General features: G+C 42.3%; 1 protein-coding gene across 50 annotated transcripts in view; it reads right to left on the reverse strand.

Annotated features, from left to right (window-relative positions):
* PPP6R3 (protein phosphatase 6 regulatory subunit 3) overlaps positions 1-23,839 on the reverse strand; it is a 153,460-nt gene that overhangs the window by 55,035 nt on the left and 74,586 nt on the right. For all 50 annotated transcript variants that reach the window (XM_054523892.2, XM_054523889.2, XM_063727977.1 and 47 more), the window contains 6 exon segments: positions 22,565-22,797; positions 15,355-15,541; positions 12,156-12,293; positions 9,182-9,247; positions 6,115-6,227; positions 1,740-1,853 (listed from right to left, as the gene is read on the reverse strand). In XM_054523892.2, the coding sequence (XP_054379867.1) occupies positions 1,740-1,853; positions 6,115-6,227; positions 9,182-9,247; positions 12,156-12,293; positions 15,355-15,541; positions 22,565-22,791 (845 nt within the window). In that variant the 5' untranslated portion in view covers positions 22,792-22,797.

Here is a 23,839-nt window from a genome sequence, read left to right on the forward strand (position 1 = left end):
TATCTAGGCCAGTTGTTTTCTTTGTTGAAGGTTTTCAATATAAGTTCAATTTCTTCAACTGATATGGGGCTGCTCATGCTACCTATTTCTTCTTGAGTGATCTTTGGCAATTATTTCCTCTAAGGAAGTTGTTCATCACATATAAACTGCTGAATCTGTTTAATGCATTGTTTGCAGTATTCTCTTATTATTCATCTGAAGTCCACAGGAAACAGTGTTAAAGTCCATAGGACACAGTCATTCCTATTATTTGTAATTTGTCTCTTTTCTACTTTTTTCCTAATTGGGATGGAAGTTTATCAATTTTATTGATTTTTTCAAAGAACAAGCTTTCGGTTTCACTGATTTTCTGTATTATTTTTCTCATCTCAAGTCCACTGACTTCTGCTCTGAATTTTATTATTTCTTTCCTTCTGTTTGCCTTGGGTTTAATTTGTCCTGTCTTTACCTTTAATTTGTAAGGTAGGAGCTTAGATCATTGACACACATTCTTTCTTCTTTTCTAATATAACCACTTAATGTTATAAATTTCCTTCTACTGCTTTAACTGCATTCCACAATGCAATGATGTGATGGCCTTGTAGCATGAGTAGCGAGAGAGTACTATACCTCTGGAGTAAGAAGAGGGCACCGTACCGCTGGGGTGGGAAGAGGGCACTGTACCCCTGGGGTAGGAAGATGGTACTGATTTTCCTAGAAGACACAGGTAGGCAAACAACCCCCAAACTGCAACATACTTGAAGCAGTACCATCACACTGCCCTTCCATTAGTATTGACCAAAGATTAGGCAAAGCAGCAACAGAGATCAGGAACTGGGGAAGCAGGGGTTGCTTGGTAAGCTTATCTTCACTATTTTGCTAGAAACCAAAATTACACCGCTAAAAGTAAATACAGAAACCCTGAATGGCTAAAGTTTCATATGCTAAGGATGGATTCTGTCCCTTGCTTAATGAAAGAATTTTGGGGTAAAAAATACAAAATTCCAACCTCTACATCACACAATCCCAGAAAACTTATACATACCTCTTCAGATTCTCATGCTCTAAGAGCAGTTAGAAAACTCTGATGATGAGTAAATCTGCACTGGACATAAATTATAAAGAATAACATGACACACATGAAATGGCTGGTCCAGGGGCGAAGGCCACACATGGGAAAAGCAAGACTTTATTTCTGATTATAAAACATGCAGAAGAAATTTGTCCTTAAGGCTCAAGCCACCTGCCCATGCATTTTAAGACAGCCTCAGCTGAAGTGCCCTCAAATGCGAAATCCAGGAAAACATCACCTGAAGGCCTAAGTATCTGCAGAAAGGAATGAAAGGATCACAAGACAGACATTCTGAATGGCCAGGACAGCTACCCGCTGACCAGGAACACGTATTTTCAATTATCATGAGCAAGAAATAAGCTTCTCTGTTTTTCAGCCATTATACATGTTTTTGATTATAGCATTTATTATAGTAGCATTTTCCTAACTACCACTACAAAAAAAAAAAAAAATATGACTAGAGTCTAAATACTGCCAATAAATAGTGTCACCAAAACATAATTTTCAACTGCATCCCTGTATGTGGTATTCATATAAAACTAGGCTATGGTTTATACAGTAGAAGAAGAATCAGCAACTGCAATTCAAAGGTACGCTATTACAGCTTATCCACCAAGAATTTAACTCTTAACTTAAATCTGAAAGCAAAATAACATGGTTCATTTTGTAAGATATAAGAAAAGCTTACGTTGGTCGTCGTGTCTCAAGTAAAGTCAGCAATATCTGGATTGCACTGACTATGGCTGATTCATTTTTCTCCTTGTGGAAAATATTTGATAGAAGCTGCTCTATAATTTCTTGCCTAGGGAAACAAATCAATAATCACTAACTGCAGTATCACTTATCACCAACAACTTCAGAAAAAAAGATGACGGTACAAGACAAGCGTCACTGAAGAGTTCAATCATACTTGGGCATATTTGTTTTACTATTTTATTTCTATATACTTATTAAAGTAGGCAATTGATCCTATTTATAAATTACACACATGCACGCACACACAAACACACTCACTCACCCTTCTATCTCTTTCCCTCAGCAAAATAACCTGGGCCATGCTTGTCTTTGCCAATTTTGTTGAGAGCCAACAGAATCTCAAGACAAAGTCACCTCCTACTCAAACCAAGACTCTGATGGTGATGATGACTGGGGCTGGGGGTGGCAAGAAGACATAGAACCTTTCACCCTCACTAAAGAAGGGAAAACGTTCAGAAAGGCTAATTAGAACCCATGAATGTTTTCCCACAAAAGCATAAATGTGTAATTAGCAAAGATCTAAAACAGAAAAAAGAAAACATCAGTTGTTGCATTTTACTCTACAAATAAAATTTGAAAAAGCAAAATAAAATGGCAGCAACGAAATAAATGTGACTAAATTAAATGTCCAAAAAGCATTATCTGCAGGCTCTTTCCATTACACTTCTCTCATATACACAGTAAGATAACAATTAACATAAACCAGTTCGTTGAATTTATATGAACATTCTCAAGGAAAACTTTAGTTTCTTAGCCTCTCAGTAATTTTCGAAATCCATGTGAATTAAGAAATGGAGGCCAGGTGCAGTGGCTCACGCCTGTAATCCCAGCACTTTGGGAGGCCGAGGTGGGCAGATCACAAGGTCAGGAGTTCGAGACCAGCCTGACCAACATGGTGAAACCCCATTTCTACTAAAAAACACAAAAATTAGCCGGGCCTGGTGGTGCGCGCCTGTCATCCCAGCTACTCAGAAGGCTGAGGCAGGAGAATCGCTTGAACCCAGCAGGCAGAGGTTGCGGTAAGCTGAGATTGTGCCACTGCACTCCAGCCTGGGTGACAGAATGAGACTCCACCTCAAAAAAAAAGAAAAAAAAAGAAAAAGAAATGGAATCTCCCTTACAGTGTGACATGCAGCTGGGTTGTCCTTGGTTGCTCACCTGACACCTCATCCCAAGGTATAGCTGTGTTCAGTGTACTGTACACCAGTTCCTCGATCACCTCTTGCCAACATAGGGCAGCAAATAGGAGAGAATCTCTATTTTGGGGAAACAAAACTAGTTTCTAACCTAACTTGAGAGGGTCCCCTTGCAAGAAAAGGTTTTTCAAGTACTCTCAGACCAGCAATAATTGCTTGTGAGATCTCTCACCAAAAGAGTACTATAAAAGTCACTTAACACACAGCAGTCTATACACTAACTATTAGGTCTGGAACCAAGCTCTGGAAAACAAACTATCTTTTACAATAAATATGTTTTTCTTTCAACAGCAGCCTCACCCCAGGTGGAGGGGTACTGACAGCATGTGACTGTGGAGGTCCACACTCTCTTCATTGAATCATAGCGCTCTTACTCATCAGAGGGCACTGTCACTTTCGTCAATACAGATGCCTGAAGATGGCTAACAGAGGCCCTAGCCATTTCACCGCTGCATCAAATTGGAAGTCTACTGTATCCATGAAAGAATTCTACTAATGGACAAGAAAAACATAATAACCAGCGAAAACTTGACAGTCAAAATACAATACCACAATAGCTACACCATCTTCTGAGTTTTACCTAAACACGCAAATATCACCAAACCCAGAAGAAATAATAAACCAAAGGACTGAAGCTTATCAAACAAAATAAAAGGAATGCCTTCACATTCTTTCAATAAAAAGATATTTAATTACATGCAAGAAAGTATATTCACTTTCACATTTTAAAAAATAGCAGTTTCTGGATAGACATCACTAAAACTCATGATATGAGCTGTTTCCTGCATGAAGCCTTCCAGGTTCTTTATCCCTGCCTTTGGGACAATGGCTCACTTTTTTTTTTTTTTTTAAATGAGAAATTCACTTACAAAAAACCAACTGGCTCAAGTGAATGGGATCAAACCCAACTTGTTATAAGGTCATTAGTATCAAGAATTCAGATACAGAGTCTATTCTAACATAACTGTTTTTAAAAAATTTTTGAACTTCAAAAATTTCCAGAGTCACTAAACAAAATGCATTCATTTTAAGGCCCTGATTGCTTCCCAAGCCAAACATTCTTTATTTAACACTTCAGTCCGCTTTCTGAGATTTCTTGGTACCACTACTGCTCTTTAGCATCTTCTTTAACCTTAGCTCATTTCAAATTTTTCCATATGTGCTATCTGTGCTTAACATTTACGCATGTGATGCTCATATATACAGTGGAGTCCACACTGTGGGTTACCTGGCATCATAATATAGAGCTCGGCAAGCTATGTGTACATTATGTATTGCCAGTACAGTGATTTAATAATGTAATATCATCATTATTAAATAACTATGATTTATCAAATAGATATTACATATTATCACATAATATATCAAATATACACAGATGCTATTATGATTAATAAGTTTACTAAAATAGAAATCTTTTCTCACTGTGTATTGTCTGAATCAACAGACACTAAAAGATGTGCAGTGTGTTAAATATTAGAAGCGGTTGGTTCTTATTCTCAAACAGACTTTCCACTGTTAAATGCAATGGAGGTTTTACTTGGCAACAGGGCCACTGATTCATCAGGTCCATGTATTTGAACACATTTACTCCAACTAATTTAATGATGTAAATTCTAGGCATTTACCTATCTTCATCCAGAAATTAGCTACCTGATCTAGGACTAAAACACAGCTTGAAATATAAAAGCTAGTGCACACATGGGCTCTGGTGGCTAGGTTACACATTGGGTCCAAATAAAACTGTGTGGACGGAGGGCTTGGAGTGGCACTGAAGAACTCAGCAATCACTACTAAGCAGTCTGATATTCAGGCAGAACCCGCACTGTCTACTATGGGAGCCATTCACTACATGTGGCTATCAAGCACCCAAAATTTAACTCATCTGACCGGCATGTTCTAAGTGTAAAATACACACTGGATTTCCAAGACTTTGGGCAAAAACATTTTAAATTACATGTGGCTTTGATTCTATTTCTACTGGGCAGCACTGTAGTAAGCCATATGAAACTGCCGATATTCAACATTTCTAACCTACTGAAATGGCAATTTTACAAGGTTCAACCTAATTAATATCACAATTAGTATTTGAATGTGGGGTGTCTTATATGTTTTAAAGGACTATATATGCCATAGTGCAAGAATTACTAAAATGGGACAGGTAAGATGCCATTTTACTCGGAAGACGGCAATCTTTTGTAGTTTTGCTACTTCAGAGAACTCAACCCCTTCGTATCCTACATGCTAGGAAAACACAACTCCACTTCGCAAAGACAGGGTTGAAGACACATTAACTTGTCTGTAATGTATTCCCTGCCTGTCTTACATATGTCCAGGAAATAATACATTTTATTTTAATAAAACGGCATTATAGGTAGTTAAGCCAAAGATGCAAAAGAGCCTCAATATATAGCAGGAATAAAAAGGACTGACAAAAGCATTAAAAACAACAATAGAAGTAAACCGAAGCAAGATTGCCATTAGTACTTAACAATGCTAGCTGTATGCATACTTCCCAATTATTCTTCCATAGTGAGGAGTGGCCTGATTATTCTCTATTAAAATAACATTCAGCTGTTTGAATGCAGGTCAAATATACATGCTCATGTTGACAGTAAACATGCTTTCTGAAAACATGTGAATCTAGAAAAACAGCACCCCATCCCCAAGCTGTCTTCTACCTAAACATGAGATAACTGTCCCTAATCGGCTGCAAAGATACAATAAATCCTTAAACATCATCTGATCAAAGCTGCTGAATAAAATGCACAACATTCGTACTTGCACAAGACTATTCTTCATCAAAAGACCCTTGGAAGCTGTGACTACAGTTATTTCTAAATGACTACCACATCTTAGGATGGCTCTACAGAATTCCATTTTACAAATAATTGGAAAACTCGAAGTCTAGATATAAATGTCATTTATCTTCTTACCCTGCCAAACTTCTACTGAGATAAAAGAAGCAGGTTTCCCTACCTTCTCACCCACCCAAGGTTATTTTCAAGGGACATGATTCCCACATAAGGAACACTTACCAATCACTCACAATGGTAACACATGGAACAGCATCAATATGAAAGAAGAACAAGAACAGAGTTTTACACATACTTTTCTAGAGTGGCAAGCAGGGGGTCGGGCTCTGTACTGTTCTGAATTTGTAACATCTGGTCTCTGCTCAGGCGAACAATTTCACAAAGTGATTGTGATGCATTTGAATGTCGCTAAAGGAAAAAAGTACAATTTTAACCATAAAACATGTTAGAAGTTAAATTTATAATTTAAAAATGAAAGGGAAAGTTATTTAATAACACAAATTAACACTGGCCATAAGCTTCAGTGAGCAAAAGGTCAAGGCCAAGAGAGATCACATCACGAGCATTGTATTTTGTCAGGCGAATGAGCTTTATAACAGTGCACAGTACCTTACTACTATGTGCAGGGAGATGTCGTCAAGGTTCTGATGAGGAAAAATTTCTAAAATAGTTGGGAAAAAATACAGATTGAGCATCCCAAATCCAAAATGCTCCAAAATTTAAAACATGACACTCAAAGGAAATACTCATTGGAACATTTCAGATTTCTAGGTCCAGGATGCCCAACCAGTATAATGCAAATACAGGTATTCCAAAATCTGAAAAAAACTGAAATCCAAAATACCTCTGATTCCAAGCATTTCAGATAAGGGATACTCAACGTGTATCACCAAAATACACTCTTATCAGCATAGAAGGATGCACATACTTTTTTTGGATTAAAAAAAAGTAAAAGTACAGCTGGGTGCAGTGGCTCACACCTGTAATCCCAGCACTTTGGGAAACTGAGACAGGCAGATCACCTGAGGTCAGGAGTTCCAGACCAGTGTGACCAACATGGAGAAACCTCACCTCTACTAAAAATACAAAATTAGTCAGGCGTGGTGGCGCATGCCTGTAATCCCAGCTACTCGGGAGGCTGAGGCAGGAGAATCGCTTGAACCTGGGAGGCAGAGGTGGCGGTGAGCCGAGACGGCGCCATTGCACTCCAGCCTGGGCAACAAAAGCGAAACTCTGTCTCAAAAAAAAAAAGTAAAAGCAAATACAGTTTTCTGGAAAATGCCAATGGATAAGAAATATTAAGCCTTCTCTCAGTGTATTGACCTTACAGAAAAGCTCTAAAATCTCAGGAAAGCTCTAAAATCTGGAATAAGAAACTGAGCATAACTCAAAGACTGAGCAATGTGCTCCCAATACAGGCAGAACATTCGTATTCTAGAAGAGAGGAGAGCACAGATTAGGATATCCAAACCCACTGACTGGAATCAGGAGCCTAGCATTTCCTTGGTAACTATCAACTGGCCAGTATAATTTTAACATGGAATTCATCACTTAATACAAAACAGAAGTATCGACAGGACTGTCCAAAAACCAAAATTAACTTTCTTGTAAGTCATGCAGAGAAGGTACTGATGTCCACAATGCGGTGTCCTTCTCAAAAAACTTGTTGCAGAATTGGACTTCTCCATTATCAATTTCTCCTGGGCCCTTCAGACAGTCCCTACTGAGCAATCCTCTTCCTAGCCCATTGAGCATCAAGTTCCTCTGCTCAAGAACATGAACCTAGTAAGGAGTAAGCCTCATTCATGGAAACTCCTCCCTGTCAACGGGGCAGGCCACACTCCTGTCATGGCTCTCCACGGCCTGCACAGGCCACACTGTCATCACAGGGAAACCTGCTCCTAGAACCACACTCCCCTGCCCACAGGAGGAGGGCTTATCACCCCAGCTAGGTTGAGAGCACCTTCTAAGCAGGGGCTCCCACATTCCCAATCCATGCCTGCACTGGATGTGTCCACAATGTCAACTCTGCTAACAGTAACAACTACTGCAAAGGAGCATACCTTGCATTCTCCTAAAGAGGGATAATGGGGAAGTGACAGTCCCTTTAATAAAGTCGAGGGATGAAAAGTTTCTGAATGGATCAGAGTGAAAGGGTTTCTATCTACTATCACAGAAAATGTGTCTCTGTGAGAGAGAGGAGCCTCCACTGCATGCCTCTTCCTGCACAGCTCCTCTGAGGTGCTCGCTCTCCCATCTAACCTGCAACCTAGAGGCACACAAGGAGATTCTCCCAGCTTCAGGACAAACCTTGAATTGCCCTTAAACCAACTCCTTTGTAGATATTAGGTTGAACCATAGAGAACTGTCATGTCTGTAGGTAAAAATGGATAACTACTGCCAATTTTATACGGCTTGGCCGAGATACTTAAGGTGGTAACCTTATAGATCTCTTCTAGAGACACACGCACCCACTGGTCCCAACAGGCATTCCCTAACAGGCATTCCCTCAGCACAGAGTTCAATCTGCAAACTCCAAATCTAGCTTCAATCCTACAGCCAAGTCAACCTTTAGCACCTAGGACTAAGGCCAAACCAGAGCTTAACAGCCAGGGCCAGGAAGTATAACAACAAAGTTACTGTAGGGGCTCAATGGTGACCAACATCCCACTTCACTGCCTGCAAAGCTGTAACCAGACTGGATAAAACAAATGCAAATGTGGCCACGTCGGCTGCTACAGATGGGTATAAAAATAAAAAGGAGGCCGGGCACAGTGGCTCACGGCTGTAATCCCAGCACTTTGGGAGGCCGAGGCTGGCAGATCACAAGGTCAGGAGTTCAAGACCAGCCTGGCCAAGATGGTGAAACCCCAGTCTCTACTAAAAATACAAAAATTAGCCAGGCATGGTGGCAGGCACCTGTAATCCCAGCTACTCGGGAAGCTGAGGCAGAGAACTGCTTGAAACTGGGAGGTGGAGGTTGCAGTGAGCTAAGATCGCGCCACTGCATTCCAGCCTAGGCGACAGAGTGAGACTCTGTCTCAAAGGGGAAAAAAAAAGTAAAAAGGAGCATGAACAAAAGAGGTTTGTACAAAAACCAGCTGGTTCAGCATGAAATACTGGCTCTAGAAAGGAGATGGTGCTATAACAAGGGCCTGCTGTTGTACGTTTCTGGAAATTTTCTGAGTATTGGCAAAATGTAATATTGTTTAGAAAAGTATCAACTTTAAGAACACTAGATTGCTGCTATTCTCCCTGTATGCTCTGATCATGTTCACATTTAATATAAGTATGCTCTGTGCCCAATAAACAGTTTGTTTTTTTTTTTCTAATCACGTTTACAGTCACACAAGTGAACTTACATCTTCTTCTTGCGATGGATGAACTATTTCCACAAGCCTCTGGATAATTTTCTCCTCATTTAACCACTGTAAAACACATTGTAGAAGTAATCATAGCAATGAGTGGCTCTTGTTCAAGCCCCAATGTAGATTAACATACTTGGAAATATCCATCACATTTTAAGTAGAATGTTACAGGTTTCTCTGGACTTTGAACACTACAGAAAATTAAAAGTCCCCCAAGGAAAATGCCAGTGAATACATTGTTTTAACAATGGCCAACAGTACCAACAACTCCCCAAATTACAATACCCACACACTAAAATTCTATATATCAGCTTCTTAGCCATGAGGTCGCCCCCAGACATTTAGGACTAAAAGGGTTTGTAGGTTAGTTCTTAAGAAGAGAGGGCGGGGAGATTAAGAAGGATGGAATTTATACATTTTCTATAAGAGCACGTTCATTCCAAGCTTCAGAAAGACTGAGAAGAGCAATATTTAGCACCAAGTCTCTAGGTTAAGAAAAACATAGGATGAACAAACGGGACTTGTAGATTACAAAACCAAACCCACTGCAGGAAACGTGGGGGCTGGAGGAAGCACAGAGGCAGAGTTTATCCGCCCTGTCATGTGCTGGCAAAGAGCTATGGCCATCTCCTTTTAATCCATGTATGAAATGCTACAGTGAATGAAAACATAAAAGGAATCCAAATTCAGAAAAAATAAATGAAAAATCATCTGGCTTAACATTAATGCCATAAGAAGCCAAAACACCATCATCAACAAGGCAGCTCACTACCTAGAAAGGACACCACCCCTCCTCTGCTCATAAAAAGCCCGAAAAGCTAAAGGAGACCAGGGCAGGCAGCGGGGGCAGAAATCAAACACAATTTGCTTAAGGAACAGACAAGAAACCCTGACACTCTCTGGCTGCTCAACGAAAACAGCAATTAAAGGAAAATGTGAAGCTATTAGGTAGGCACCACAGAAGTAGAGGCCCAACTTCATATTTTAAGATCTGTTTTAAAATGTGCACACAAATTCTCTGAGAATCTTGTTCAAATGTATATTCTGATTCAGTAGGCCAAGGAAGAGACCTGAGATTACAGATCTCTAACAAGCTCACAAGTGATGTCTAGGACCACTCCTTGAGTAATAATGTCCTGAAAGAGAGGAGAGTAAACATCTGTATGAGGGGCGGGGCATTCCTGACCACTACAGGAGAAACCAGGAAACTTTCCAGGCGGCGAACTAATCAATCCCAGACCCCTACTGTCTCCACAGCTATTCACAGGCACCTACATTCCAAGCCCACTTCTGTAGTCATCCCCGACTGTGGATCCACAAAATCAAAATAAGACATTTAGGGGTTTCTAACTAACCTTTCCCCAACCTACACCTTTATCAACCTCCTATCGCTCTCTCTCTCCAGAAACACACTGATTCCTTTGGAAACCAGACAGGTCCTAAACTTGAACCCAGAAGCAACCAAAGGAATAAACTGGCTCCAGCAAACCATCCTGAATAAATCTCTCCCTATGATAATTCCAATATAAAGGTGATAACCCCCTCCCTGTCCTCAGTCTTCCCCAGAATCCTCAACCTCTTTTGAGAAAAGATACATCTACAAAGACACACCCAAAAGCAAAACAGGCGTCCCAATTTAAGGTCCCTGCCAACAGACAAGTCCCAGGACACCCACTAGATACACCCAGCTGTTTACTCACAGTGATCACAGTGCCTGGGTCACCAACAAATCCAGCCCTGACACCATCACATAAATGCACACCTGGCACACCTCCCTACCTCACTGGAACATGCCCTGCCCTGGGCACCACCTGAAAGACCTTCCTCCTCATAGGCCCTCCTAGTCCTTGAGGTCTTAAATAATAATTAGCATTCTCAACAAAACTCATTTCCAAAGAAGTAAGTTCTAAGGTGGCAGGTTAGTATTAAGACGGATAGACTGAAGCATGGTTCTGCAAAGCTTAGAAAGGGAAGAAAGGGAGGGGGACCAGGAGTGGTGGGTCACGCCTGTAATCCCAGCACTTTGGGAAGCCGAGGCGGGTGGATCACCTGAGGTTAGGAGTTCGAGACCAGCCTGACCAACATGATGAAACCCTGTCTCTACTAAGAATACAAAAATTAGCCAGGTGTGGTGGTGGACACCTGTAATCCCAGCTACTCAGGAGACTGAGACAAGAAAGTTGCTTGAACCTGGGAGGCAGAGGTTGCAGTGAGCCGAGATCACACCACTGCACTCCAGCCTGGGCGACAGAGTGAGACTCCCAACTCAAAAAAGAAAGGAAGAGGGAAAGATACAAAAGACAAGAAGAGAAGGCAGAGATGGGAGCCTGGGAGAAACCTTATTTTCAAGTTACTCACACCCTCCCCTCTTCCCACCCAAATTCTACCTGAGACATCTATTCAAGAGGCACACATCCTAAACATCACCATCTATCTACATTTTAAAATATGTCCTTCTCAAAGTAAACTCTGTTCTCCTTATCCTTTGCTCCTCTGTACCCATGAGAAGAGAATTACTTCTGAAGCCTGAATCCCTGGATACATCAACTCCTCTCCGTTTTGACCTTCAGAGGTGGCCCTGAAGAGTGTGGCCTCATAACATACTCAAATGGGACTTAGAGCTCCCAACCCTCTCATTTCTGCTTTTACCATCAGAACCAGCTTTAAGACAAATGCTCAACCCATAAAGTCTGCCACCCCCATAAAAAGCAAACCAGCAAAAAGGAAAAAACACTCACAACAAAACATCCTACATACCTAGGGATGTGCCCATCTGAAATTCTAGTTCTGCAAAATCTGGATCTCTTCCTATCTTGGAACCTTTCTTCCCCACCCTGTTACCTGCTCCCCAGACAACCCTCTGCTACCAACCCTAATCCCATGCATTTCTTCCCAGCACACAGTAGCCTGGTGGACTCACATGCCAGCACCCTAACCCCAGTCAACAGCAGGTCAGAATTCTACTCACATTCAGCACATCTTGCCTGGGCTGTGGAGGTTCAATACACGTCAGGAGCCTGAGCAACAAATCCATGATAGCAGAAGTTCCTATGTGCTTTATAATAAGGTCTACAAAATCATGCTTCTTCTTTAAGAAATCCACAATCTAGAGAAGAATAGATCAGAAACTGAAAGACATGTAACTTGGAAACTATAAAGTTTACCTTTTAAGTCCCAACCCCGACTCCTCCAAGTTCTACCACTACTTCAGGTTGAGAAATGGCAAATGCTGAATTAGCAACAAGGTATCAAATTGGAAAGCCTGGCTGATAGTTACAATACTCAAAAACCCCTTGGAAAAAAACCCCTAAATTAGCACATGTCCATTAATACAAATACAACTTAACAGAATCTTTTATTTCTATTCACTTTCATTATTCATTCTCAAAGAATGGGGATCAAAAATTTAATATGCCTATAAAGAGCAAGAGAACATAGCATTTTACAGTTTATGAACATAAAGCATGTCTATTAGATTTTGCGCTAAAATAAGTAATATTCAAAATCCTAATTGGACTCTAACAAGTATGAGAAAAAAATTTCAAAACAAAGATTTCTACTCCAGTCAAAGTAACTAACTCACCTGGCTACACAAACATCGCCTTTGATTTTGACTTCACCAATTCACTCCAATAGCTTAGCACAAGAAGGGCAGCTGGTGGAGAGGCAGAGAGCTAGCTACCCTGAAGGAAACGTGAGAATGGCCACGGAAATCAGGCCCCTGTTGCTGGTCTCTTCTGCTCTGGGAGACCAGGGAGATGACTCTGTCCCATGCATCCCCGTGTCCCATGCAGCCTTGTTGCCTCTGCCTCTGTCCATGTGCACGTGTCATCTATTCCCAAACCCCCTGCGAGTCCCAGGGGGAGTGTCGCAGCTGCTATATAACAGGATCTCACTGAAATTTCTCAAAAGCCCTGGGGCGTGGGGGGTTGGATAACTCAACCCCACCCCCACACCCCATTAGAGATGAGGAAACCAAGGCTCAGAAAGTATCTTCCAGAGCTAAAAGGTGGCTGCCTGGGATTTAAAATTGGATTTGGATGCCACAAAAGCCACAATCTTTCCATTATGCCACATGAAGTCTAATAGCCAGAGATGACAACTAAAACTGCTTCATACAATTAGGTATAAATACAGGATTAACCAATACACATTGCTTCTCTAGACAATGAGGTCAAGCATTATGATATAAAACTTCAAGAAATGACATGACACATAAATAATTCACTCACAATTGGGTCCCACAAGTTTTTAAAAGGACAGTAGAGGAGAAAGGATGAAAAAAGTTACATGTGACCAAAGTATTCCATAATTCAGTGCCAGAAACACCAAACCTGGAGCCCAAAGGAATAAATCCCAGCTAGTGCAGTGGACAGTACAGCACTGTCAATAGGGACCTGTGGCACAGATGATGCCGCTGGGGTGCTAACTCATGCAGCACTGAAGATGCCCCACCACCTGACTTCCTGTTCCATGAGCTAACAAATGCCTTTATTGGTTAAGCCAGTTGAGTCTAAATTTTTGTCCTTACTTACAGTTGCATACATCCCTACTAATACTATCACATAACAGAAAACCTTTATTTACACTCCTAATTTGCAAAGGATAAAGAAATGCCAGGTTTGATCTTAACTCACAGCCACTGAATCCTCTTGCTATCATTAATACAGTCCTGACAGGGAAGTGTAACAAGCAAAAGGCCGAGGGGCTCTTGTCTCAGAACATAACTGGCAAGGTTTTAAGTGTATTCTCTCTCTTTATGTGTATACTGAAAATTGGGGCTCGCAAACTTGGATTCCAACAGCACAGAAGTGAGGAGAAAAAGCACAGTCAAGCATAATGTCTGGATAATGGCTACAACAACCATCCCTGAGAACTGCCTGGTAATATCAGGGTGATAGGATGGCTTCCACTCTCCTAAAACAGCCAGCAGTTCTTGTATTTCTAACTAGAAGGCAGAAAAAAAGAGATAATCTACATTAGAGTAATCATGATTTGGGGATTATTACCAAAGTGAAAAGAATCTCATTTCCAATCAACTTAGAAAGCTTATCCTACTCCATTAAGTGAAAGAAAGAATGATATCACTTTCTAAAATAAAGCCATGTATCCACTTTGCCTTGGCACAGGACAGGACACACTGGGCCCAAAATAGCTCCAGTCCTTCCACAAGTGCTGATAGCAACAATGGGTCACCCAGAGCCATTTTCTATCATGAAGGATGGCAGGACCAACTGGTTTGACCACTTTTACCCCATATCATCACACCCATACTTGCAATTCTGGCAAATCTGCTATAGTTTATACTTGAATATCTGAGGCTCTAGTTGTTCCCTGGGTGCCTATTTCCATAAAATGACTAAAATCTCCAGATAAGCAGATCCTTTTTCACAACAATATCCACTAAAGCGGTGGTTCTCAAATGTTAGCATGCATCAGAGTTAGCTGGAAGGCACATTGCTAAAACCCAGACTGCTGGGCCCACCCCTCAGAGTTTCTGATTCAGCAGGTCTGGAATAGGACTCAAGAACTTACATTTCTAACAAATTCTCAGGTGATACTGAGGGGCTGCTGGTTCAGGGACCACACTTAGAGAACCAAGTGAAGTTTCTGTCAAACCACACTGGATAGGAACAGCACAGCTACAAATGTACACAGCAGTCTATACACTCAGATGTCTCAAGCCTGACACTGGAGAAGTTTTGAGTAGAATCAAAACAGAATCACCATTAGTACAAACCAATCACCAATTACATTTGTGGCAAAGGTTTTTGGTTTAAGCTTCATCTGTGATCATCAATGGGGGAAAAACAAAACAAAGCAATTGTTTGGTGACATATTCAACTGCTTAGTTATTATACTTGCCATCTTAGTTAAGTCCTGTCTTCACAAATCGGTACCCAATATTCTCATCTTCTACCCACTTCTCAAAAGAGGAAACCAAAGTATGCTAACAAATTAAGTGAAATTTGAGATTATGCCATATTAGAAATATTCATTAACATACAAATAGTATGTGAGTGCTTAGAATGTTTAAGGTTTAAAACACATTCTCTTATAGAACCTGAACTTAAGGCAAAGTTAGAACTCTAAAGCAACAAGTACTGGGGGATCACCTCAAGGGGATGATCAGCCCTAATACTTACCTTTTGGAAAATCATATTTACCTGTTCTGGTTTTCTGCTGATAAGAATACTTAGCACCTTGCTGAAGAAACTGGCAAGTAGTGGATTCAAAGGGGAATCGTTTAGGAGGAAGCTATATAATTTCATTAGCAAGGATTCATCTTCTCCCAGTCTATCATTCATCTGGGAGACATCGGAAGTGAGCAACTCACAAGATATATTTGGATACCTAGAAGAATAGGATATTTACATCATCATCTTTATTAACAGTTCAATTACATAAAGATAAACACAAATCAGAAAGCCTTCCCAAGATTTTGTGAAAAAAATAAAATCATTTACTGGAAATCAGGAAATCATTTCAATCCATTCTGTTCAACCAACCTCCAGACTAAAATAAATTTTCTACTATCTAAAAAATTGTTTTTAAACCAAGCTTTAATAAGAATACATTTTCCCTGAAGAAACTAGAGCGCACCTAGTACTCAGGAGCCCAGGGAGGTCATGCTGCAGGACCCGGGCCTTCTCCACGATCAGCGAGGAAAGCGGCTGGACGTACGAGCCGTCAGGCTACAGCCTCCTCTGGCATGGGAAGCAGCACAGCTTGCGGACAACTGTGGAGGACACTGGTTTCCAGGAAACTGCACTGCACACAGCACCTTGTAATGACTTAAGGCACTCTGTAGGGACCTGGACCAGCCTTTATCCTTAGATGGGTTGCAAATGGTACTAAGTCTATATTACATCTTAAGAGAGTAAGCATCCTACTATAATGAAGGGGGGAACAGGACATCAGCCTGGGCTACCAAGGCAGGAAGCAGTATACAAAACAAATGTTGTCCTAGCTGTTTAGGAGGCTGAGATTAGAGGACCACTTGAGCCCACAAGTTTGAGGCTACAAAGAGCTATGACTGTTGCACTCCAGCCTGGGCAAGAGTGAGACCTTGTGTCAAAACCAAAACAAAACAAAACAAAACTAGTGCTCTCCACATCAGCCTTCCAGTATCTGGATATCAGCACAGACACAAAGTCAGCCCACCATGAGTCTTCACCATGCTGTCTCTCCTGTAGGAGGCCCACAGCTAAGAACATGACACTTGCTCTAGATGGACCCACACAGGCTCTTCTACAGACCCCACAGCTTTAGAAATGCCTGCACCCCCTAAAGCATGCTTGCCTCTGACAACCAGACCACTGACCCTCTGCAAACAGGCAGCAGGTCCATTTTCTCCACTTACTCCTTCTACGACAATCTCGTGTCTGTTTTCACTAGTAACAACAGAGACATTGAGCCTATCTAGAAGATACTCTAACTGACCCAGGATTACTCTGCTCTTACACTCCTCCCTGCTGGACAGCCAGGACTCAGCGCCCCAACCGGTCATCAGGAGTGGCAAGCTCAAAGGCTGAGCAAGACAGGGAGATGGCAAAATGGCAAAATAGCCAAACGTGGCTGCTTGACAAAAGAAACCAGGGAAGACTGGGGCGGGAGGGACACATATACGACACACCTGGGGCATCCAAGGCAAGCCAAGTGCTGCCTGCAGCAAGACCCTGGCACAAAAAGACCACTGGTGACAAACCAGAAAGCCGCGGCACTTGACAGGCTCTGGTGTGAGGCCTAAAGACAGAAGAGTATGAGAAGGTCCCAAAATGAGCCTTTGTATAAAGAACACAGAAAAGGAAAAAAAACAGACCTGGCAGATGTATGGGTCTTTGGGAAGCAAAGTCTCCTCCCTCAATTTACGTAGCATGGGCTTCAAGATGCCAGAATATAAACCCCTGTAAAGTACCCATTATCCCAGAAGTGGGCTGATGCAGCGGTTACAGGTGCAGCTACTAGAGTCACACTAGCTAAGTTCAAAACCGGCCTCTACCACTTACATGCTGTATAACCTTGGGCAAGTTACTTAACCTCTCTGGGACTCAGTTTCCAAGTTAGTAAGATTAAGACAATAGTCCTTATCTTATGGAGGAGGGAAGTAAAAAAGGCTGGGAAGAGGGCCTGGCATAAAGTAAATAAGCATTTAATAAATGACAGCTGTTTTCATTCCTCTTTATTTTCACTATAAAATGGCAGAATGCTGCTAGGGTGGGTTGGGGAGATGCACTCACTCAACTGTCTTAATGTGGAAACTGCTGACAAACAGAGGATCAGTAAAATGCAGAGGACTCCTGGCTGTCAATCAAATGCAAGAGTGTTTTCTCCAAACTCTGACAGAGAAAGTCCAGATGAGCAACTTTAAAATTTGTTCACTTCTTCTAGGTGACTGGGTGGTTATGACCTAACTCAAGAAGCATGCATAATGTTAGCCATTACACAAAAAGCTCAGAGTTCTGGTTCCAGACAGGCTGGGGCTACTCTCCTTCCCTCCCTCCTTAATATTCAAGAAGCTTCTCAAGGCCAAGCGTGGTGGCTCACACCAACAGTCCCAGCACTTTGGGAGGCCAAGATGAATGGATCACCTGAGGTCAGGAGTTCATGACCAGCCTGGCCAGCGTGGCAAAACCCCATCTCTACTAAAAACACACAAATTAGCCAGGTGTGGTGGCATACGCCTGTAGTCTCAGCTATTCAGGAGGCTGAGGTACAGGAATCACTTGAACCTGGGAGGCGGAGGTTGCAGCCAGCTGTGACTGCACCACTGCACTCCAGCCTGGACGACAGAGCAAGACTCTGTCTTAAAAAAACAAAAACAAAAACAAAAAAAACACAGCAGCTTCTCAAGCACCCAAAGATGCCTCCACTCCACCCTCGGCAAGACCCCTCTTCCTCCATAGGCTCTGACCTCGCTTCCTTTGCCTGAGAACACAGAGGAGGCAATCAGAAGGGAACCCAGCCCTACCACATCCCGACCTACAGCTGGGCACTTCCTCCTCGCTCCAGGGGAGTGGCCCTTGCTCCTGAGGTCATCTCCTGCATGTGCGCTCTGGACCACAGGCCCCACCCCCGCCCACTCCAGCACAACGCATCACTCGGCGGTCTGCTCCCTCACACTGGCTGTGTTTCCTCTGTGCTGCAACATTCTCACAGGTCATCACTTCCATTTAGGAAAAAACAAAACCCCACACCGCCCCTGATTCCAAATCTGCCTCGACCTACCACTTCCTCGCTGCTCCTGTTACAGGAAATCACTTGAAAGAGTTGTCTCTGCTTGCCTCCAGGCTTTCACCTGGGCCCCTCCAAAGAACCTGTACTGATGGGGCCCATCATCTCCATGTTACAAACCGAGTGGTTTCTTATGAGCAGTACCGCTAACCCACTGTCCCCCCTCCTTCCTGAAGCGAGACTTCCCTTGGTTTCCAGGGTAGCAGCCCCCAGGTTCTCCTCTTGAATCCAGTCACTCCTCCATCCCTCAGTGGAACCCAGGCCAGCCCACACTACCCATCTCCAGTTTCAGAAGCTTTCTTCCAGCTCCATCAGCTCTGCGGGCGATCTCATTCAGCCTTGTAGCTTTACATGTCCTCCGTCCACCTGCCACTAGGCCTCATCTCCACCTCATGTCTAACAGGCATTTCAAATGTGACAGGGCCAGACCCAAACTCCTGCCCTTTCCCTCTGCAATCTTTCTTCACTGCCATAAAGCCACTCCATCCTATCAACTGCCCAGGCCAAAATCCTCATAGTCACTCTTGACACTTTATCTCCCATTCCATACCTAGAGGAAACCCCTTAAGTTCTAACTTCATCTAGTGCCTCTGGAAATCTGACCACTTCTCACCAATCAGGTCCACTAAGATCTTGTTTTTCTCTGCTGATCACTGCAGCCAACTGTACTTCCACTTCTGTCCTCCTACAGTCCCTAACCACAGAGCAGGCAGAGCACTCCTAAGGAACAAAGTCAGACTATGGCACAGGTTGCAGGAAGTCAGGGACCCCAAACAGAGGGACCAGCTGAAGCCATGGCAGAAGAACGTAGATTGTGAAGATTTCATGGACATTTATTAGTTCCCCAAATTAATACTTTTGTGATTTTTTAGGCCTGTCTTTACTGCAATCTCTAAACATAAATTGTAAAGATTTCATGGACACTTATCACTTCCCCAATCAATACCCTTGTGCTTTCCTATGCCTGTCTTTACTTTAATCTCTTAATCCTGTCAGTTGAGGAGGATGTATGTCGCTTCAGGACCATGTGATAATTGGGTTAACTGCACAAATTGTACAGCATGTGTGTTTAAGCAATATGAAATCTGAGCATCTTAAAAAAAGAACAGGGTAACAGCAATTGTTCAGGGAATAAGAGAGATAACCTTAAACTCTGACCACCGGTGAGCCGGGTGGAACAGAGCCATATTTCTCTTCTTTCACAAGCAAATGGGAGAAATATCGCTGAATTCTTTTTCTCAGCATGGAACGTCCCTGAGAAAGAGAATGCGCACCTGCGGGTAGGTCTCTAAACTGGCCCCCCTGGGTGTGGTCGTCTCTTATGGTCGAGACTGCAGAGGTGAGATAGACTCCAGTCTCCCATAGCGCTCCCAGGCTTATTAGGAAGAGGAAATTCCCACCTAATAAATTTTGGTCAGACTGGTTGATCTCAAAACCCTGTCTCCTGATAAGATGTTATCAATGACAGTGGTGCCCAAAACTTCATTAGCAATTTTAATTTCGCCTCCGTCCTGTGGTCCTGCGTTCTCGCCCTGCCTCCACTTGCCTTGTGATATTCTATTACCCTGTTAAGTACTTCATGTCTGTCACCCACACCTATTCGCACACTCCCTCCCCTTTTGAAAACTTCTAATAAAAACTTGCTGGGTTTTGTGGCTTGTGGGGCATCACGGAACCTACTGACATGTGATGTCTCCCCCGGACGCTCAGCTTTAAAATTTCTCTCTTTTGAATTCTGTCCCTTTATTTCTCAAGCCGGTCGACGCTTAGGGAAAATAGAAAAGAACCTACGTGAATATCAGGGCAGGTTCCCCGACAGGCACATACTTGCTCAAAACCCTCTGGTGGCTTCCCATCTCGTCCCAAGTATAGCAAGCATCCTGGCTGAGCCTACCAGGCCCTGCATGGCCTGTCTCCAGAGGTGCTCCACCTTCACCCCAATCCTCCCTCCTTCCATTTTCCCTCATTCACAATGCTGCCCCTTCTCTGGCTGCCCAGATGTTCTTGGGGTACACCAAGCACACGAGCACATTAGGGCTTCCACACTTGCTGCTCCCCCTGCCTGGATGTTCCTGGTTGTAAGTGCCCACTTGGCAACCCCCTTAATTCCTGCATGGCTCTGACCAGATGGCACCATCTTAATTGGGCCTTCCCTGAGCTCCTCTGCCCACCCCACCACCTTCAGCAGTCCCTGTCTCGTCATGCTTCATTTTTCTCCAGAGGTCTTATCTGAAAAACTACTGGGGGACTTTTTAGTCTGGTTTACCCCAATACAGCAATTACTCCATCATCCCAAAACTACACAATCCCAGTCTAAACTTTCTTAAATGACTGTAGTCAACCATAACCCTAAAACACTTTCAGATCCCAGCTGAAAAACCCCTCTATGCTAATCTAGCTGTGGCATCATCCAAGATATGTTACACACAGGTGGTGACTCTGCTCAGGTCAGAAGCATGGCAGAGTACTGCCCTATCCAACTCAAGTGGAGCTCCTTCAAAACGGTACGGTGCAGAAGGCTGTGTCCAGGGGAGGTGCATTTGCTCTTGCAACCTCAAAGGCAAAAACACTGACAAAGCAATATAATACAAGTGCCACACTGTTATAATGGCGGGGGGGCGCACACTACTTCTTTTGTTGAAAGTAATCCCTTCATAGAAGGCATGCCTACTCTTCAATGATTAAAACATTACTAGCCTCACTCAGCATATGGGGAAACAGACCCAAGAAGGGTAAGCTCCCTGCCCAAGCTCTCAGAGATTGCAAGAGAAGAGGGTCATACTCTTCTGAGGAGGCTGATCCAAAACCTGTGCTCTCTGATGCATACACCACACTCCTCCAACAGGGATAAGCCCCAATTCAAGTAGCACCACCCACATGCTAGTTCACTGTGAAGGGAATTCCAAGTAGCAAAGTGTCTATCATTTGGGGGATGACAGGACACTAGTAGTTCTGCCACAGCCTCCCGGGCTCAAGTGATTCTCCTGCCTCAGCCTCCCGTGTAGCTGGGATTACAGGCGCCTGCCACCAGGCCCAGCTAATTTTTGTATTTTTAGTAGACTCGGGGTTTTACCATGTTGGCCAGGTTGGTCTCGAACTACTAACCTCAGGTGATCCACCCACCTCAGCTTCCCACAGTGCTGGGATTACAGGCATGAGCTACCGCGCCCAGCCTTTCCTCCTCTTTTATTAAGACACTAATCTCTGAGTGAAGGCTTTCACTAAATGCAAGGTGTCAATGTTAATGGTTGGCAGAGAACATGACATCTTTGAAGACCTAAGCCACTAGCAACTTGAAAGCATTAACAAGTATTATTTCCCTAACAGCACATTTCTCCCCAAGAAGAAAGGAAAAGATGTCTGAAAAGAAAGGTAAACTGAGGGACAAATGGCAAGAGAGACACTACTAAAAGCCTAATTCTTCCTGTTCCATTAAGTTTATGTAATGCATCAATTTTTGTTTCTGAAGTTGCTCTATTTTCTGGGGGGAAAAGAGCCAAATATTTCAATAGAGTTGGATATGGAGAAATAATTAACTGAAACCCCAATACTTTACATACCTATGGAGAGTTTCCAGGGGTTTGCAGAAAAAGTGTTATAGTGATGGTAATGAAGGATTCTTACTGTACTGTCGTTCTCTTTGTAAGCAGATTAAACTAGCAGACAAAATCCACTGTAGTTACCCATGGTGTGACCAGCTACGCTGATGTTCACTAATACCCATTCCTTTCAGCTAATAAAAGGTCAGAATTTATTGTATAAGCAATGCTCTTCATAACCCCAAGCTCTGACTTAGATCTGCTGTGCGATTTTGCATAGTCACATAATGTCCATCTTCCTATTTGTAAAGTAAATATTTTAATCATCTTACTATTTTGAGAAATTTGTCACCATTGTTTACAAAGCACGCTGCCTTTCCAGAAAACCTTTGAATGAAATTCAGAACGCTCATTTTTAAACTCTTGTGATTCCCTGGACTTACTGCCAGAATAGATTTTGCGCTCCACCGAGCCTGTCATTCTTGACTATCTTACCCTTCTGTAAATGGCAACAGTCACACTGGAGAATCCTTGAACAAGAGCTGTATATTCTACCCCCAGTTCACTTTAGTCCCACTCTAGAGAGAAGATTGAATTGTCTTACTTGTATCTGATCTTTTCATCCATGTCTTGAGGTGGTTCTTCTATAATGAATGAGACTAAATCTTCGAGACATTCTGCTTTTAACAGAAACTCTATAAGTTTGCGGTTCTGAGCTTTACATTCCTGTAAAACATCTTCCTCATCCATTAACTCCTTCAGTGTTACATCTTCTCTTTCTAGAAGTGTGTCTATGTGGGATGATGAGTGAAGATCAAATTTCCAAAACATGCTGGTCTAAACAAAATGCAGAAAGTATTTCATAAAATTTCAACTTTACAAATTAATTTTCCATAATTCATATTTCAGTTCAGTTTTACAATCTAAAATGCCAACTTGGCTCACATAAGTTAAATAAGCTTCACACTGAACCTATAAAATACTTTTTAATGCGTTACTGGCAGGATTTTTTCCTTCTCAGAAAAGAAAATATTTTAATAGATAAAAAATTTTGACTTGAAAATGCTCAAAGCTAAAACTTGGGATGATTTTAACCTGCAAAAGTAATTCATCCATACTTTGTTAAGAAGTGATGCTGGGAAAGGAGAAAAGTCACCCTTTTCTTAAGGGTAAAGAACAGAGTATCTTCAGCAACAAGTGATAAGCAGTGAGGCCTAAATATCTAGAAGGCTTCAGAAGACTAAAGAACTAAATGATCACTGCAAACCGGTACTTTCATAGTCAAAAGCCTGAAGCAATAAACTGGTAAAATCTGTGCCATTCTTAATATACTACTAAAAACTGAAAACTAATTCTTGAGGAGTTAGAGAAACTGACTCTCCTCTGTTCACTAGGAAAACATGACAATGAAACCTAATCACTACGCCACATACATATTCATTCCTCAGCTTCACGCCCATCCTTCCTCAACAGGAAGAGTTTGTTACTTCAAATTATACAGCTAAAAAAAGTACTTATTTGTTACAAATGGAAACATAAAACAGAGGGCTCACGACATCATCTAAAGGCTGCCATTCATGATGGGATGATCTCAAATGCCACTTCTGAGATACATGACAGGATGATAGCATCACAGGAAAAGACCTCAGCAGAGACCATTCAAAGACCTTTCCTATCTGTCTATATGCTCACTGCAGAATTCCTAAACCAGAGTTTGTTAATACATACTGACTCTCTGCAACCCCCAAACGAAAACCTACGTATAAGTTGGAGCTTCACTACCCACTTAGTCAGGTGTCCCATTATCATTATCTCCAAAAAAGCATGAATATCCACATGCTATTTAAAAGAGCCTAGGTAAAAGGAAGGAGGCTGCAAA

The sequence above is a fragment of the Pongo abelii genome, chromosome 9 (genome assembly GCF_028885655.2).
Source record: "Pongo abelii isolate AG06213 chromosome 9, NHGRI_mPonAbe1-v2.0_pri, whole genome shotgun sequence".
NCBI lineage: Eukaryota > Metazoa > Chordata > Mammalia > Primates > Hominidae > Pongo > Pongo abelii.